An 18,807-nucleotide genomic window follows, 5' to 3' on the forward strand; every position below is an offset into this window, starting at 1 on the left:
ATGCAACCTGTACCGCCAAACCCGAGCTTTGAAGAAATTGTAAAAGATTTCATCGTTGCTCAAAAACAGAAAAACAAAGAGTTCATGAACCAAAGCGTCCATGTTAACGAACTAATTACCCAGTTAGGAACCAAGGTTGATCAAATCATTACTCATAATAAGATGCTTGAAACCCAGATCTCTCAGGTAGCGTTAAACCAAGCCCCACAGACTACCCCTGGAGGACAGTTCCCTGGACAACCTCAACAAAACCCGAAAGGGCAAGCTAATGCCATTACTCTACAAAGTGGAACCGCTTATAAGGAGCCTTTAAACCCTAGATTAAGTGAGCCTGAAACTTCTGAGAGGAGTGAGGAAAAGGAACCAGAGAAGCCTGAAACCCCGGAAAGTCAAGAAAAAGGAGAAGAACCTAAAAATAAAACCTATGTACCACCACCGCCATACAAACCACCAATACCATACCCTCAAAGATTAAAGAAAACCCAAATCGATAATCAATATCAAAAGTTCGTTAAGGTTATAGAAAAACTTCACGTAGAAATCCCCTTTACAGAAGCCATCACCCAAATACCTTCTTATGCTAAGTTTCTCAAAGACATACTTACGAATAAACGTAGACTTGAAGATCCGAAACCCGTGGAATGTAATTCTATTTCCGAAGATAGGTTAGCAAAGAAAGATAAAGATCCCGGAAATTTTTCCATTCCTTGTATTTTAGGGAATCATGTCATCGAAAAAGCTTTTCTAGACTTAGGAGCTAGTGTGAGCTTAATGCCTTTAGCAGTTTGTGAGAGATTAAACTTAGGAGAATTACAACCTACTAAGATGTCGCTTCAATTAGCCGATAGATCCGTTAAATACCCTATAGGCATACTTGAAGACGTCCCTGTTAGGGTGGGTCAGTTGTTTATACCTACTGATTTTGTTGTCATGGACATTAAAGAAGATGACGACATACCAATCCTCCTAGGTAGACCGTTCTTATCGACTGCTGGAGCCGTAATAGATGTTAAAAAAGGAAAACTAACTTTTGAGGTAGGTGAAGAGAAGATAGAATTTATATTGTCAAAATTTCTTATGGCACCTGTGATAGGAGATTCTTGTTATGCCTTAGATATCATCGAAGAATGCATTAGGGAATTAGAACAAGAAGAAGAAAATAAATCTATAAAATTGCCATCAACCCTTATTTTGGAAGATGACAATTATAAAACACCCTACATTGATGATAACCTTCACGAATGTTTATCTCTTACCCCAGATCCTATGCCTTGCCCTATGAAACCGACCGTAAAACTTAAGGAACTGCCTAAAAACCTGAGATATGAATTTCTGGATGAAGATATGAATCGTCCAGTTATAGTCAGTGCTACCTTAAACCAAAAAGAAACCGATCAATTATTAGAAGTTTTACGTAGGTACCCCTCAGCCTTAGGATATAAGATCTCTGATCTAAAAGGAATAAGCCCATCCGTATGCATGCATCGGATTTTGCTTGAAGAAGATTCAAAACCTTCCAGAGAACACCAACGTAGAATAAATCCTATAATGAGTGCGGTAGTTAAGACTGAAGTTCTTAAGTTACTAGAGGCAGGTATAATATATCAGATCTCGGACAGTAAATGGGTAAGTCCTGTGCATGTAGTACCCAAAAAGGGAGGCATCACAGTCGTGCAAAACGAGAAGGGCGAACCTGTAGCAAAAAGAACCGATGGAGGTTGGCGTATGTGCATAGATTATAGAAAATTAAATAAAGCAACTAGGAAGGACCATTTCCCATTACCATTCATAGATCAAATGTTGGAGCGCCTAGCCAGACACTCTTACTTTTGTTATTTAGATGGATATTCAGGATTCTTCCAAATACCTATTCACCCCGAAGATCAAGAAAAAACTACCTTTACATGCCCAGTTGGAACTTTTGCCTATAGAAGAATGCCTTTTGGACTTTGTAATGCTCCTGCAACTTTCCAACGCTGCATGATGTCTATCTTTGCTGATTATTTAGATGGAATTATGGAAGTATTTATGGACGATTTCTCAGTTTGTGGATCAGATTTCAAAAATTGTCTTGTCAACCTTGAGAAAATCCTGGAGAGATGTGTGGAGGTAAACCTTGTGCTAAATTGGGAAAAATGTCATTTCATGGTCACCGAAGGGATTGTTTTAGGACATATAGTTTCCGAAAAAGGTATAGAGGTAGATAAAGCAAAAATAGAAGTCATAGAGAATCTAAAACCACCGAAGACTATCAGGGAGATAAGAAGTTTTCTTGGACATGCCGGATTTTACCGACGTTTCATCAAAGATTTCTCCAAAATAACAAAGCCCTTAACTGGTCTTTTAATGAAAGATGCTGAATTTATCTTCGATGAAAAATGTACTGAAGCATTTAATCTTCTGAAGGAAGCTCTGACTTCAGCACCTATAATGAAACCCCCTGATTGGTCAGAACCGTTTGAGATAATGTGTGACGCCAGTGATTACGCTGTTGGAGCCGTTCTAGGTCAGAGAAAAGATAAGAAGTTACATGTGATTTATTATGCCAGTAGAACCCTAGACGCTGCACAGCTCAATTACGCAACAACCGAAAAAGAGCTCCTAGCTGTAGTTTTTGCAATAGACAAATTTAGATCTTATCTAGTAGGAGCCAAGATTATAGTTTATACCGACCATGCTGCCATTCGTTACTTACTAAGCAAAAAGGATGCCAAGCCTAGGTTACTTCGATGGATTCTATTACTGCAAGAGTTTGATTTGGATATCCGTGATAAGAAAGGCACTGATAATGTGGTAGCTGATCACCTATCTAGGCTAGAATACCTGAAACCTGATCCAGTTCCCATAAATGACGATTTTGCCTATGATAGACTGATAGCCCAACTAGAAACCATTGAAGAAGATAACCCAGACCCTCATGAGCATTTTCAAAAATCCTTAGCCATAAGTGATGTACCTTGGTATGCAGACTTTGTTAATTATCTAGCCGCTGACATCATACCCCCTGATCTAAACTACCACCGGAAGAAGAAGTTCTATAGTGATGTGAGAAACTTCTATTGGGACGAACCATTTCTTTTCAAGAGAGGTAAAGATGGCATTTTCCGCCGTTGTGTTCCAGAAGAAGAGGTAAATAATATAATTGAGCATTGTCACTCTGCACCCTATGGTGGACATGCAAGCACATCTAAGACCTACGCCAAGATTCTTCAAGCTGGCCTATTCTGGCCTACTATGTGGCGTGATGTCCATGCTTTCATTGTCAAGTGTGATAGATGCCAACGCACAGGAAATATTTCAAGACGTAATGAAATGCCGTTAAGAAATATCCAAGAAGTAGAACTCTTCGACGTATGGGGTATAGACTTTATGGGACCGTTCCCACCATCTTTTGGAAATCAGTACATCTTAGTAGCTGTTGACTACGTGTCTAAATGGATTGAAGCTATCGCCGCACCCACAAACGACACCAGAGTAGTCATCAAATTATTCAAAAATTATATATTTCCCAGGTTTGGAACACCCCGTTTAGTCATAAGCGATGGAGGATCGCACTTCATATCGAGAATATTTGATAAACTTTTAAGCAAGTATGGAGTTAAGCATAGAGTAGCAACACCATACCACCCACAGACCAATGGACAAGTGGAAGTATCTAATAGGGAGATAAAACAAATCCTCGAGAAGACTGTCTCTATATCTAGAAAGGATTGGTCACAGAAACTTCAAGAAGCATTATGGGCCTATAGAACCGCTTTCAAAACTCCTATAGGAACAACCCCTTATCAACTGGTCTATGGAAAATCATGTCACTTACCTTTTGAATTGGAACATAAGGCCTATTGGGCCATCAAAACTTTGAATTTGGATTACTTGACAGCTGGTGAGAAACGTATCCTTGACATCCACAAATTAGAAGAGCTCAGACAATCTGCCTACGAAAATGCCATCATATACAAAGAAAGAACAAAAGCTTGGCATGACAAAAGAATCATAAGAAGAGACTTCAAAATAGGCGATCCTGTTCTCCTGTTCAATTCTAGGTTACGACTTTTTCCAGGTAAACTCCGTTCGAGATGGACTGGCCCTTTCGAAGTATCTAAGATCCTGAGATCCGGTGCTATTGAAATCAAGAACCAGACATGTAAACCGTTCATCGTCAATGGACAGAGGTTGAAGCCCTACGAAGGAGGTGACATCCCGACAACATACACCTGCCATACTCTGAGTGATCCACCATATCCTTCCAATGATGTTTAAATATCGGTCGTCGAGCTAATGACGTTAAACAAGCGCTGCATGGGAGGCAACCCATGGTTTTTCTTATTTTTTTGTACTTTTTATTTTTTACTTTTACTTTATTTTGTTTATATTATTATTATTATGTCAGGACTAACGATTGAATGTTTTATGTGCTTTCAGGACTTGTTTGCTAACCTTGTACAGAATGCAGAACCCTGATGACATGCACGTGGCCTTTAGAGATGATGCACAGAGAGAGCGTTACTATGTTCACATGAGACGCCCTATGGCTCCTACCAGGTACCCTGACCATGACTGCATGGATGCCTTGGGGATAGAGCCAAGCGTCAGATTTTTATGCCATCAACTCCAGTGGGAACAGTTTGACTACAGGAACAACACTTATAGGAACTTGACTCTTGAGTTCCTCAGCTCGTTTCATTATGACCCCTGGGCTGGACCCGATGGACTCGCTGTTTTCAGGTTGTTCGGGATTGACTACTCATTCTCTCACAAGGAGTTTGGTGATTTGCTAGGTTTCCAGACTACTCCTGATGCTATTCCAGATACACCGATGGGGTATTTTATGAGCAGAGAAGTGGAAAAGTTTTGGACTAAAATATCCGGCGGAGGGAGCCAAGATCCTTCTACCCAGTTTTCTCAGGTAATCCACAACCCTGCATTGAGGTACTTCCAGATGATTCTAGCACATTCTTTCCTAGGTTTTCCAGATACAGAGACACTGCTAAGTGAAGAGGAGATTTTCCTACTGTTTTGTGCGACTCAGTCTCGCCCTGTTGCTTGTGGCAACTTTCTGTTAAAGGGCTTGGCTAGTGTTGCCAGATCATCCGTAGGCATCATCCATGTCGGTGGGATTGTTACACAGATTGCTACTGCATTGGGTCTGTCTCGCAAGTTATTGCACCTCAGGACCTTCTGCCTCTACACCACCCTGGATATTGATTTTTGTCTTGATAGAGGACTGATGAGGAGGGTTTTTTTTGAGCCCAACATGTTTAGACTGCTGATCGACGGCGAAGCGATACACTATTTCACATTACCAGATCAGCTGATGACCAGTGTCCATGATCCTGAAAATTGGAGTTATGCTCTAGAGGGTTATGGAGAGACTGTCGAAGAGCCGAAATCGCCTCCCGCCGCTGAGTACACTCCTACACCTCTTACTCCCCAGATCACTGTTATGTCTAACAATTTGTCTCTGCAGCCACCTGACCTACAAACACAGATTTATGAGCTCCGTAAGGAGACTGCCCTGCTCAAGCAGGAAGTGGCAGACTTAGAGTTACAGATGCAGGTTTCTGATCTCACTCATGCCTCAGAGACCGATGCTCTACATCAGGCGATTGAAGAGCTTCGGAGGGAGATAGCTGAGTTTCGTGGATCAAGCCAGGAAAAGACGCCTACCACATGACTCATTCTACCCTGACAGCATTACCCTAGTATTTTATTTATCGCATTTCCAGACATATTTTACTTTACTGCAGCTTTTATATTTTCATGCACTCTGAATTTCTTATATATATACATATTATGCACTAATGTTAACTTTTTCTTTTTCTTTTGTTTCTTTAATTATTTTTTTTTTTGTCGTGCAAAGAAAAAAAAAATATAAGACAAAAATATTTTCATTTTTGTCTTTACAAAAAATATGCAAGCCTCAAGCCTTGAAAAGAAGAAGAAAAACGCTATTCAGACCCCCCGGAAGACAAAGGTGCAAGAAGGCCCAAAAGGAGGATCCAAAACCACAAGGCCCAGGAATTGGCCTTGTGGCGGGCGCCATAGGCCCTGTGGCGGGCGCCACACCGTACCAACAACAAGTACGGGGCTGAATCCCCATTTCCACCATTTTCATCCCTTTCTTCACCAAAAACCCATTTTTCCAACCTTCCAAATCCTCCTTGAACCCCATTAAAGCTCCCTCATTTCCAAAATACCCACCATCCATAAAACATATCCAACATCCATTTCCATTTTCATCCATCAAAAAACCAAAAAAATCAAAACTTTATCATTCCCTCATAAACCACTTTTTCTACCATTTTCACTACCTAAGGAGCATTCAACAATGGAGTTCAACGGATTTCTTCTTCGTGATGGAAGACCGGGCGAAAGGCAACGGAAAATTATTCAGAGGCTTCAAAGTCGAGAAATTCTCTCGACTAGGTACGTCGACGATAATTGTCTGTATGCTTTGGGTATTTATCATAGTGTTTTTAATTTATTAGAATTTCTAGGCTTGCATAATATTTTCATTAATCAGGAACCTACCTATGAGCGACTGACAACCGAGTTTTTGAGTTCTTTAATATACACTGTCAGTCCTAACACTGCTAGCACTGTTGGTACTGTTATTTTTAGACTGTTCGGAATTGAGTATGAATTCAGTACCGACAATCTAGCAGGTTTGTTAGGAATCCCTCATAGGGAAGGTGCAATTTGTGAGGCACCTTTGGATGCGGAGTGGTCGGCCGAGGTATTTACCTTCTGGCAAAGGCTTTCAAGTTCTTCAATTAATTCTTTCGAAGGGATACTTGCGTCGACCATTCACAACCCGGCCATAAGAGTTTTTAGACTTCTTTTGGCATGTACTATTTTTGGCCGGGAAAGTCCAAACAAGGTAAATGCTCGTGAACTCCTATTTTTGCAAGGATGCCTCACTAGAACCCACATCAATCCGGTCCCGTTTATGCTTGCTCATATGACTTTATTTACTAACAAAACAGGACCGATTGTTTTTGGAGGGCTTGTTACGTATATTGCTCGGGCTCTTGGCCTGAACGATGAGATAGCTACACTTGAACCACTACCTCCTCGCACAATTAATTTAAAATTTCTGAAAGACATGAAATTGTGCCGAGCAAGGAGAGAAGGTGGTTATGAGTTGATGGTTCATGGGGTAGCTATCCCATCTGTTGCTTTACCATGCAGTAGACGTACTGATGTACGTGATGAAAGGAACTGGACCTATGATCTTAATGCTCCACGTGTTTTGGGTCCACTTCCTCCTAATATTCCCGATGGGGAGGCACATGACACTGATGATGAGTATGATCGGAGAGAGCAGTCTCCCATCCCTCACATGTCCCCCCATCGTCCTTCACAGTCACACACCGCACCATCTTCCTCTAACCCTGTTGCAGGTACTGCTCCTGGATTCCATGTCACCGAGGAGATGTGGCGTGATATGACAGCTAGAGAAGAAAGGCGTGATGGCCTTCTCTCTACTATTTCACAGCAGCTGACGGACAATATGAGCTTCATGCAACAATCGCGATTGGTTTCGGATCGTGCCTATAGCAACGTTTGCCGTACCTTGAACGATATCTCATTAGAGCAGAACCGTCAGAGAGAGTTCAACAGCCAACACTACCAGCTTGTCGAGGCCACTCAGGGTTCCATCTTAGGTAACCTTCGAGAGGTTCGGAGTGCTCAGGCTGCTTTATCAGCACGACTCGACCGGAGGGACCAGCATCGTAGTAGATCCCGTCGTTCCAGACCATCACATCAGGACGGCGAAGGCACCAGTGCCCCTCCTCAGTAGTCTTTTTCAGGTTACCCCCCTTATCTTATTTCGAAACATTGGGGACAATGTTCGATCTAAGTGTGGGAGGGGATTTTATTGCTTTCTGTCATTTCCCTTTTTAGTTAATTATTTCCTTTCAGTTATTTCCTTTCAGTAATTTAATTTTCTTAGATAATGCATGAGTCTGACGAGTCACCAGTATAGTGTCTTTTTAGTTCATCTTCATTTTTTCCCATTTCCTTAGCCTTACCAGAAAATTTTTAAAAAAAGAAAATGATGTTGTTTCACATGTTTTTTGGGCTTTGGGACAGGTTTAGATTAGGATGTAGTGACCTAGGTCAACTTTTTGAAACATCAGAACCATTTTAGCACCATAGACCTCTTGAATATAGGAATCACTCCTAAACCCCACCACCTTGGCCTTCACTATCATTTTAAAAATTGTCCTAAGTAGTTTATCTTAGCAGTCAGCTCCGGCTTAAGCATGCTCTACGTAGGGGGCCGATGAACATAAGTGAATGATCCAGTGCTATTTAAAAAAAAAAAAAAAAAAAAAAAAAAAAAAAAAAAAAATTTGCAAGTCACCTATTGTTAGTTGGTTCAGAGGTATCTGGCACTGAACTTGGTAGGGCGGATTACGATCCGATCCCCCGCAGCTACATTTAGGCGAAATAAAACAGGTTTACACATGCTTATGTGCCAGAAACCTTATGTTATGGATCAGAATCACTAACCGGTCACTCTACTATGAAGCATGTACAGATAACGGGCTTAATGTGATTGCGCCTGAATGAAAAGGACACAAAAAGATGAGAAGATAGGCCTAGGTATTGTGGGATGATATGGAGTGGTTAATATAGGATTGAAGTTTGTGTTTGTGTTACTATGGTACCCTTGGTTCACTTAGTTAGTATCTGTCACTGCATCCTGACTTGAACTTAGAATCCCTTTAGCCCAAAGACAAGTGTTGACACCATATTTTCTTAAGCTTTAATGTTTGCTTGAGGACAAGCAAAGGTTTAAGTGTGGGAGAATTTGATCACACTAAAATTCACCGTATTTCTGACTCCGATTTCGCATGCATTCTTAGCTTTTATTGTTGTTTTGCTTTGTTATTTCTTTGTTTTCTTATGTTTTCAGGTTTTTATAATAATCGGAGCTTGAATCGGGAAAAGGAGCGAAAAAGGAGTGAAAACGGGCGAAAACCTAGAAATTCAGCGTTTTGCACTTACGGCACCCACCGTGGCGGGCGCCATGGGGTTAGCCATGACGTGGCCACGTCTCAAGACCACTCCTCAACCGCCAAGACCCACGATCCCCACTCCATCATCCCCTGTAGGGACCATGGCGGGCGCCATAGGCCTGTGGCGGGCGCCACAAGGCCAAAATCAGTAACCTCCACTTTTTAGTGGAGGGGCGTCCCTGTCATTTCATGCTTTCAGTTTTTACTATAAATAGGACCTTAGATTTTCGTTTTTCTTCATCCAGAATTAGAATTCTCTAGGCATATATCAGTTATAAAGCAGTTGCCATTCCACATCGGGGTGCCTCTGCAATCGAGTGATCGAGTCTGTAATCTGTCTGTGGTTCGAGTTTTGGAGCACTCTGGAGGAAGTTAATCCTGCCGCCATTTTAATTCAAGTTCGTATTTTACTTTTATTTATTTCCTGCACTCGCACATTTACGTTGTTTATTTCCTGCACTCGCACTTTACTTTGTTTATTTCCTGCACTCGCACATTTACGTTGTTTATTTCCTGCACTCGCACATTTACGTTGTTTATTTCCTGCACTCGCACATTTACGTTGTTTATTTCCTGCACTCGCACTTTACTTTGTTTATTATCCGCACTCGCTTTAAATTACTTTTATGAAAAACTATAAAAAGAATATTTACTTTATCATGTCTAACTAATTCTATAAAGGTTAGAATGTAAGGATCGTAATTAAACCAGTAATCAGTATAATTGTTCGTGGAAACACCTAAGGGCTATTTTATCTTTCAATTCAAGTAATTGTTTTTAACTATTTCAAAAACAGCCAAAAGCGCTTTGTCTAGTTTATTAGGAGATTTTAGATTAAAAAGAAAAGAGATTTTAAAACGATTTTCGGACGCGTTAGGAAGTTTAAACTCTGGTTCGTAAGAACCTCTTTTTGCTAAGAAGTCCAGGTTAAAATACTTTTCAACTTAGTTAAGATACTATATTTCTTAAAAATAGGTTTACTACTCTAACGCAGTACGCACCTTTTTATCCGTGACAATAGGAGGGGTTGATTAGAGAGTACAACTCGGTTCTGAATACGCGAAAGCGACAGTTCCTGTTAAATTAGTTCTTTTCAAAGGAGAAAACATTGCCCATAAGTAGTTCCACTAACAAGTACTGGATTATCATTGATTGCGTGAATTACATTCGAGCCTGTCTTTATTTATTATTTAAAATTATAATTTTATTTACCATTGCACCCTTATTAAAACCCTTAAAAATAGTTGCCTTAGATACACACCATAACAACAGGTTTGATAGATTGACACTTGGTCTCTGTGGATTCGATAATCTTTTATATTACTTTGACGTGATTCGTACACTTGCGAAAAACACGCATCAGTCCGCGTTCACGGGATGCGGGAAATCTTCGCCATCCACTGTAGCAAGTATCATGGCTCCACCAGAGAATACCTTCTTAACTACAAATGGCCCTTTGTACGTGGGAGTCCATTTGCCTCTGGGATCAGTTTGCGGTAGCACGATACACTTGATTACCAAGTCGCCAATTTGATACACTTGTCTCTTGACCTTTTTGTTGAATGCCCTGGTCATGCGCTTCTGATATATCTGCCCGTGACATACAGCCACAAGTCTCTTCTCATCCATCAAATTTATCTGATCGAGTCGAGTCTGAATCCGTTCCTCTTCATCTAAGCCCGCCTCTTTCATGATTCTTAGCGAGGGAACCTGAACTTCCACTGGTAAGATGGCTTCCATTCCATAGACTAAAGAGAACGGAGCTGCCCCTGTCGAAGTGCGTACTGAAGTGCGATAGTCATGAAAAGCAAATGGTAACATCTCATGCCAGTCTTTGTACATTACTGTCATCTTTTGTATAAGCTTCTGGACATTGTTAGCAGCCTCCACGGCGCCGTTCATCCTTGGCCGGTACGGAGAAGAATTAGAGTGTTTTATTTTGAACCGCGTGTAGAGTTCAGTAACCATCTTGTTGTTCAAATTAGCACTATTATCAGTGATAACTCTTTCAGGAGACAACAAGTTTCTCGAATAGATATTTGATAGAACCCATCTTAGAAATCAATAAAGTGGTATGATTCAACATGTACTGTCTTAGTCGGCGAGCAGCCCAAGCCAAAGCGCAGCAAGCTTTCTCGAGCTATGAGTATCTTGTTTCACAGTCGGTACCTTTTGCTAAGGCGGTATATGGCATGCTCTTTTCGACCAGACTCGTCATGTTGCCCCAACACACCTCATTGGATTTTCTAACACGGTCAAATACATGATTAGAGGTCTTCCTTCAACTGGTGGTGTCAGAATTGGAGGTTCTTGGAGACACTTCTTGATTTTATCAAAAGTTTCCTGACATTCATCATCTCTTGACTGTCCTCAGTAATTTGAAGATAGGTTTGCAAGTAGCAGTCAAGTAGGATATAAACCGGGCAATGTAATTCAAGTGCCCCAAGAGGCTTCTGACTTCTTTCTTGTCTACTTTTAGTACTCAGATCGACAGTTTCAATTGACTCCTCATGCGGCTGTACAGTCCTTTCTTCTTTCAGTAACAGTCTGGCAAGTTCTTCAGGTACTTCACAATCTTCCTCACTTCCATCTTCGGCTTGGTAGATCGGATTTTCGAAGTCATAATGAACAGTAGCAGAACTATTATCAACAGGATCCAGAGTGGATGTGGATACGCAATTTGTTACGTGAGTGTGTGCAAGAAAGCATAGCTTATTTGAAAAATGACAGGAAAGATAAAGAGCGCAATATTTGAATGCAAAAAGTCCATTGATTTATTGAATATGAATATGCTTATGAGAATGACAAAACATTTAACCAAATTTGATACATTGAATAAACAACAAACAATTACTCCTGACTAAAGGAAGTTGGAATAGTGTCTTCAGCCTTCCAATTATCCAAGTTGCAATCGCTATTCACATCTTCTACAGCATTAACAGTCTTGTCATGATCGGGCATAGGAGCAGTGATGACATTAGGAATATCCAGAGGATCAAATTCAAATTCCCCAGCGTCGATCATATCCTGAATCTTGTTCTTCAGCGACCAGCAATCATTCGTATCATGCCCGGGGCTATCGGAGTGATAGGCACACCTGGCGTTGGGATTATAACGAGGAGAAGTAGTGTTGGGTTTTGCAGGAGGATCTCTGAGGGTAATTAAATTTACTTTTAGCATACCCTGCAGTGCTTGTGCTAAAGTCATATTGATCTTCGTAAACTGCCTTCTTCCCGGGTTAATGTGCCTCACAGATTTCTTGTCCTTTTTCTTCTTGAGCAAGAGAGTCTTCAGTTCCTCCTGCCCCTTGGATAAGTTCAAGATCATCTCCTGGAGTTGAGCATTCTGAGCCTGGAGATCTTTGACAGTTTGTTCGAGGTCCATTTTTCTGTTTGAAGGAAAACCGTGAGAATACTGATCCTTTTAGAGTACCTGTTATGCAATGTCATGTTATGCTATGCAATGTATGAAATGTTTTCAAGGACTTTTGGAATTTAATTTTGCATAAACTACCAAAAAAGAAAGCCACTTTTATTAATAATATTTGATTAATATTCATTATAATAAGAAGTAAAATACAATAAAAGCTCAGGTCTCCCAGGGACGGCTTCTTTTTGGGCGAAGATATGTATTGAGTCTTCGTTCCTCATTAAGCTGGCCGGTGAGCTCTAACACCTTCTTCCTTGTAGCACAGAACTGGGCTTCAAAAGTATCCCTTTCCTCTCTCAACTGGATCCAGGACTTCTTTAACTCTTCAACATCGGTAGGCATATCTGGATAAGGAACGATCTGAGGAGTACCTCCTTCAGCTTCTGGTTCAACAATCAGTGGTCCGACTGCCAGATATGGCATGACAAGTTCACGAGCTCTTGTGCGGACCCATCTGAGATAAGGTTCCATAGGAATAGAGTTTTTCTGTCCTAAAGTACTTCTTTTCACCATGCCCCAAGCTCGCACAAATCTTTGATGGAGACCTTGGGAATCATTATCATAGTCAAACACCGTGCCTTGTATAATTATTTCATGTGGACCATCTCTTCGAGCACAACCAAACTGACGTAGGGCTAAAGCAGGATTATAAGTAATACCTCCTCTTATCCCCATGAGTGGTACATTAGGGAATTCTCCACAACGGTCAATGATGATATTGTTTTCTTTGAAATGAGGACACCAACGGATGTCTGAGTGGGAGAGCGACATTATCCTTTGAGACCATCTCAAACTTTGCTCATTCTTCAAGACTGACTGAGGAAGGTGCGAAATAAACCACCTGGATAATAAAGGTATGCAGCACATGAGAGTCCCTTGCCTCTTCATAGTACGAGTGTGAAGGGAATGCAGAATGTCGCCGAGCAAGGTAGGCACAGGGTTACGAGCGAGAAATATCTGAATAGCATTCATATCTATGAATTGATCTGGATTAGGGAATAACACCAAACCATAGATTAGTAATGCTAGAATCTCCTCGAAAGCATGGACATTCATGACTTTTAAGAATTCTCGGGCCTTATTCATCAGAAATTTGGCAAGTAAACCCTTAACTCCACTTCTTGTTACCCAATTAGCTTCAATATCTGACTTTGTCATGTGTAATGCTGCGGCAACTTTTTCGGACCTCGGAATCTTTTCTAAACCACTGAAAGGTATTTGATCAAGAATAGGTATCCCAAGCAGCTGGGAAAATTCTTCTAATGTGGGCACCAACTGATAATCTGGGAATGTGAAGCAATGATGTTTAGGATCGAAGAACTGGAATAGGACTCTCATCATATCTTCTTTGAAACCAGTGGTAACCAAATCGAGGAGAGAACCATGCTTTTTGACGAACTGAGCCTGATCAGGAAGTTCTGACACTAAATCCTTGAGTTGAGGAGAGATGACTACAAAATTTATCCGGATAGTCTTCCTGGGAGCCATAGCCTTACAAAATAGAGCCAAGTTAAATCCCTAAGTCCTCGAAGTGATTAGTGCAATGTCATAATGTTATGATGTTATGATGTTATGATGTTATGATATTATGATATTAAACAAATAACAAGCATAAGCAAGTCATACAACAATCATTCCTAGGTTTTAAGGCTTGCATGAGTTCCATAGGTAAGTACCCTCCCCACTGAAGTTTGGTGGGTTCAACCTGTCTTAGAATAGTAACCGGGTTCTAGAAGGATCTCAAATCATTGACCTTTCCTTAAGTCCACTTCAGTGCAACACCAAGTGGTTGACCGAAGCTTCCCTAAAGTCCAATCTCAAAGAGTGTAGTATCGAGTCTCAACCAACTCCAGTCGGAACCGAAGCCAGTTATCTCACTACTTTCTAATGGCCAGATGAGTCAATTAGGGTTCTAAAGGTCTGGTTAATGCTTTTATGGCACCACGCGAATGCCAAATATTTACTCAACTAACATGAGGAACATCAGGACATCCAAAGTGCCACATTAACCGTAGCCATCATTTTGACCATTCCAGTATACGCCGGACAGTCGCGATGATCTCTTGCTACTTACCTAAGGTACACTAGATCCGGGTGTAGGATCTTTCCCTCAAGCATAACATACCCAAGCAATCCCTTAAAAATAAATCAGACAAATTGAATAAGTGATCTTGTTTTTAAGGTAACCTCTCTTTTTAAATCTTCCCCAACAGAGTCGCCAGTTCTGTCATACGGTGAACTGGACTTTTTGTGGTTTTAATCGCAATGTCGCGGTTAGCAAGAGTCGCCACCGACTTTTCTTTTATCCAATAAGGAAAGGTGGAAAAGAACAGGAAAGACCTTAATTTAGATTTTGGGTTCGGGAGGTACATTATACAAAGGGAAGGTGTTAGCACCCTTTGTATCCATGGTTATCCATGGGCTCTTAATTGCTCGATCACTTATATTATTTTTGTCTAAAAAAGTGTTTGTGAATTGTTTGGAAAATTGTTTTGAAAAGAGAATTTAACTTTGTAATGATTCTTGTATGAATGTATACAAAGTGGTTATCCCGTTTTAGTTTTGAAAATTGTTTAGAAAAATATAACTCGGTAATGATTCTAGTATGAATGTATACCAAGTGATGATTTTCTAAAGGCATTTTGAAAGGTGTGAGGTGCAAAAAAAATGTTTTAAGTTGTGAGCCAGCAATTAAGAGTTATACCGACCCAAGGTCTTTACGGGCATTTCCTATCCTTATGAGGGTAAAACTGTCCTTATTATTGAGAAATAAGTAGTTTTATCCTTTGGATGTAAAAGGGTCATCGTAGGATCATCGATTGGTCATTGAAGGCAACAGTTATGAGGATACCTTAGCATTCGAAGGGACTATCATCATTTAACCGTAGGCAACATCGGAGGGTCATCGAGGGACAAAGTTGTATATTCGAAGGCAACATCCGAGGGACTATAATTTATTTTATGATGATTTAACCGAAGGGTCTTTGCTAAGGGTATCCCCACATTCGCGGGACATGACCGTAATATCGTAATCGTAAGGCAACAAAGAGAGGTCCAAGATCACTTATTCAAAGGCAAAGTTTTACAATTAATTATATAATTAGGATGAAACTCCACATTAAAATTATTAAAAATAATATATTAAAAAATTAATACATTAGAAATTAATACATTAAAAATTAATTTAGGGTGAAACTCCACAAGGGTATCCCACAAATAAAGTGGAATACCTAGCCAATAACCTTTTCCTGGGATATGCGAACCTTTACGAAACTCAAAAAAAGAGACATGTCAGAACACCAAATCAGGGTGCAATCGAAGATTACACCGGAGAAATATCACAACAATAAATAGGATAGGATGAATAATGCATGGCTATGATAAAACATAAAAAAAAACAGAATAGAAAAGTCAGCTACTGTCTCGTTCGCCTCTGCTTCGCCTAGCGAAGGCCAGGCGAATATTCGCCCCAGGCTCGCCTAGCGATGTGCTAGCGAGCGGCCACGGATTTTGAATTTGAAAACAGCCCCATGTTAGGAACCTTGAATTTTTATGGCATTTAATCACAGGAACAGCATGGTCAAACATTCAGGGTATTCAGGCATATTTAAATTCACATACGAAAGCAAATTATATATCAACATTTAATCATGATGCATTATATATGCAAATATGGCCAATTGAAAGTATAAACAATAGAGATACGCAAACCTGTTTGCCAATTCAAGGTTGAAGGGGTTGATCACTTGTGGTATCGGAATGAGTTAGGCGGCGGGAATTGGGCGGCGGTGGCTTCGGTACGGATGGGCTGCTTTCCGGATTTCTTTACTCTGAATTCTCCGGGTTGGCAGGGTTCCTATGCCAAAGTTTCTATCCGTCCTTCTCTGTTCTCTCTCTTTCTTTTTCCTCAAGGTTTTGTTCCAAGGAAACCTCAGAGTATTTTGCTTCTCTTCCTTCTTTCTCCAGTGAATCTCCCAGTGTAAACTCCAAGTCTAACTCCCCGTCCTTTTCCTCTACTGAAACTTCAGTATTTATAGACTAATTTTGTGGGTAATGGGCTTGGAATGAGGGAGACCCAAGTCCAAAATAATTTGTTATATTTTATTTATTTATTTATTTTAATTATTTAATTAATTAATTAATTAATTAATTAATTAATTAAATTTTTTTTTTCTTTTTTTTTCTTTTTTTTTTTTTTTCGTTTTTTTTTTCGTTTTTTTTTTTTTTTCGTTTTTTTTTTTTTTTTTTTTTTTTTTTAGGAAAAATGATGGGTAATTTTTGGGGTATGACAGCGCTTATGTATTTCAGTACCAGTATTACACTATGTATAATATGTATTCTAGACATATATTATATGTGGGTGTTATAATTGGTATCAGAGCAGGTCGTATCCTCGACCTAGCCATGAAATATTATAAGTATTTCTTTCCGCCTCATATGTGTGTTGTCATCATTGTCCCTGATGTTATATTCATAGTATTGAGATTGATCAACTTAATCCTATTTGTATGATATTAAGGATCATGGATGGCAGACACAGAGGTCGTGGTAGACCCAGAACTCAAAATTCAGATTCAGAACCACCAAGTGGTAGTGAAGGTTTTCAATGGCCTCAGTTTGTGCAACAGGTGCAGCAACAACATAACCAATTCATGCAGCAAATGATGCAACAGTTGTATGGTGGTAAACAACCTCAAGTGACTCCACAAGAAGATACAGGTGGTGATTTCTGGCGTTTCTTTCGCATGAATCCTCCTAAGTTTCATGATGGATTAAATTCGGTGAAGGCTTATGAGGGGACACCAAACATAGAAAGAGGGTTCCTTACCTGTGTAGGGGTGTAAAGCAATGTTGTGTGACTGAGAATAGTTTGAAGAAGGTTCAAGAGGAGAGGGATGAATGTGGAGTTATCCAGAAGAACCAGGGAAGACCAAGTCATCAGTTTAGGCCTAAATCTCAACCTTTCAAAGGAAAGCAATTGTAACCTACAAAACCTAACCATCCTCCGCAATGTCAATTATGTAAGAAGTTTCATTTCAGAAGGTGTACAGGTGGTGTAGTTAGGTGTTTTAAGTGTCAACGAGAAGGTCACATGGTTAGAGAGTGTCCATAAAAAAAGATTCAGATGCAGGGAAAGAGTATCAGTCGGGTTTATACTTTGGATGCAAGGAAGGCTAAGAGCAACAATGCTCTGATTGTAGGCACGTGTCTCATAAATGATCATCCATGTTTTGTATTGTTTGATTGTGGGGAAACACACTCTTTTGTATCAATTCAGTATTTGAAGCATCTTGGCTTGTAAGCAAATTCCTTTGTCTCCTCCTATGGTGGTTACTACCGCCATGAATGATGTGGTTGAAACATCGTTAATTTGTGAAAATTGTTCGCTTTCGGTGAATGGTAGAATTTTCCAGATTGATCTTATTTGTTTACCACTTAAGAAGGTTGATGTGGTCTTGGGGATGGATTGGATTTCCGCCAATTCGGTGTTTATTGGATGTGAAGAGAAGCTAATCAGCATTCCATCTAGTGAAGCTACTCCAAAGGATGTATTAACTACTATCATGGAAGATACGGTTGGCATGGTTAATTTCTTATTTGAGAAGGAAAAGTCAGTTCTCTTGGTTCTCACCAAGGAACCTAGCGACAATCTGAATGTTACACAAATTCCTATCGTTTGTGAATTTCCAGAAGTTTTCCCTGAAGATGTCACTTCTCTTCCTCCTGAAAGGGAAGTGGAATTCTCTATTGATCTGATACCTGGGACGGCTCCAATCTCTGTTTCTCCGTAACGTATGGCGCCACTCGAGTTGAGAGAGTTGAAGGATCAATTGGAAGAGTTGTTAACCAAGCATTTCATCTGACCTAGTGTCTCACCATGGGGAGCTCCGGTGTTACTAGTGAAGAAGAAGGATGGTAGTATACGGTTGTGTGTCGATTCCCGCCAGTTGAATAAAGTCACCATTAAGAACAAGTACCCCCTACCAAGGATAGACGATTTTCTAAATCAGTTAAAAGGAACCTGTGTGTTCTCAAATATTGATTTACGATCGGGCTATCATCAAATCAGAGTTAAGAATTCAGATGTACCAAAGACCACATTTAGAACCCGATATGGCCATTATGAGTTTCTTGTAATGCCTTTCGTGTGAAGAATGCCCTGCTGATTTCATGGACTATATGAATTAGATATTTCTACCTTACTTGGACCAGTTGTGGTAATCTCTGTTGATGACATTCTTATTTATTCTCGTACTCCACAAGAGCACGGGTAACATCTAAGGATTATTCTGTCAGTACTACAAGAGAAGCAACTCTTTGCCAAGATAAGTGAGTGTGTATTTTGGAT

General features: G+C 40.2%; 1 protein-coding gene across 1 annotated transcript; it reads left to right on the forward strand.

The window, feature by feature from the left end:
- Positions 1-17,800: 17,800 nt before the first annotated feature.
- LOC127082290 (uncharacterized) lies at positions 17,801-18,250 on the forward strand. Its single transcript, XM_051022526.1, has one exon. It carries the CDS (start codon positions 17,801-17,803, stop codon positions 18,248-18,250), a length of 450 nt encoding a protein of 149 aa, XP_050878483.1.
- The last annotated feature ends 557 nt before the right edge of the window (positions 18,251-18,807 follow it).

The sequence above is a fragment of the Lathyrus oleraceus genome, chromosome 5, assembly GCF_024323335.1.
Source record: "Lathyrus oleraceus cultivar Zhongwan6 chromosome 5, CAAS_Psat_ZW6_1.0, whole genome shotgun sequence".
NCBI classification, from domain to species: Eukaryota; Viridiplantae; Streptophyta; class Magnoliopsida; order Fabales; family Fabaceae; genus Lathyrus; species Lathyrus oleraceus.

What these genes read in the sequence shown, in the direction of transcription:
- LOC127082290 (XM_051022526.1), top strand. Translation starts at nt 17,801, where the DNA reads ATGAATGATGTGGTTGAAACATCGTTAATTTGTGAAAATTGTTCGCTT.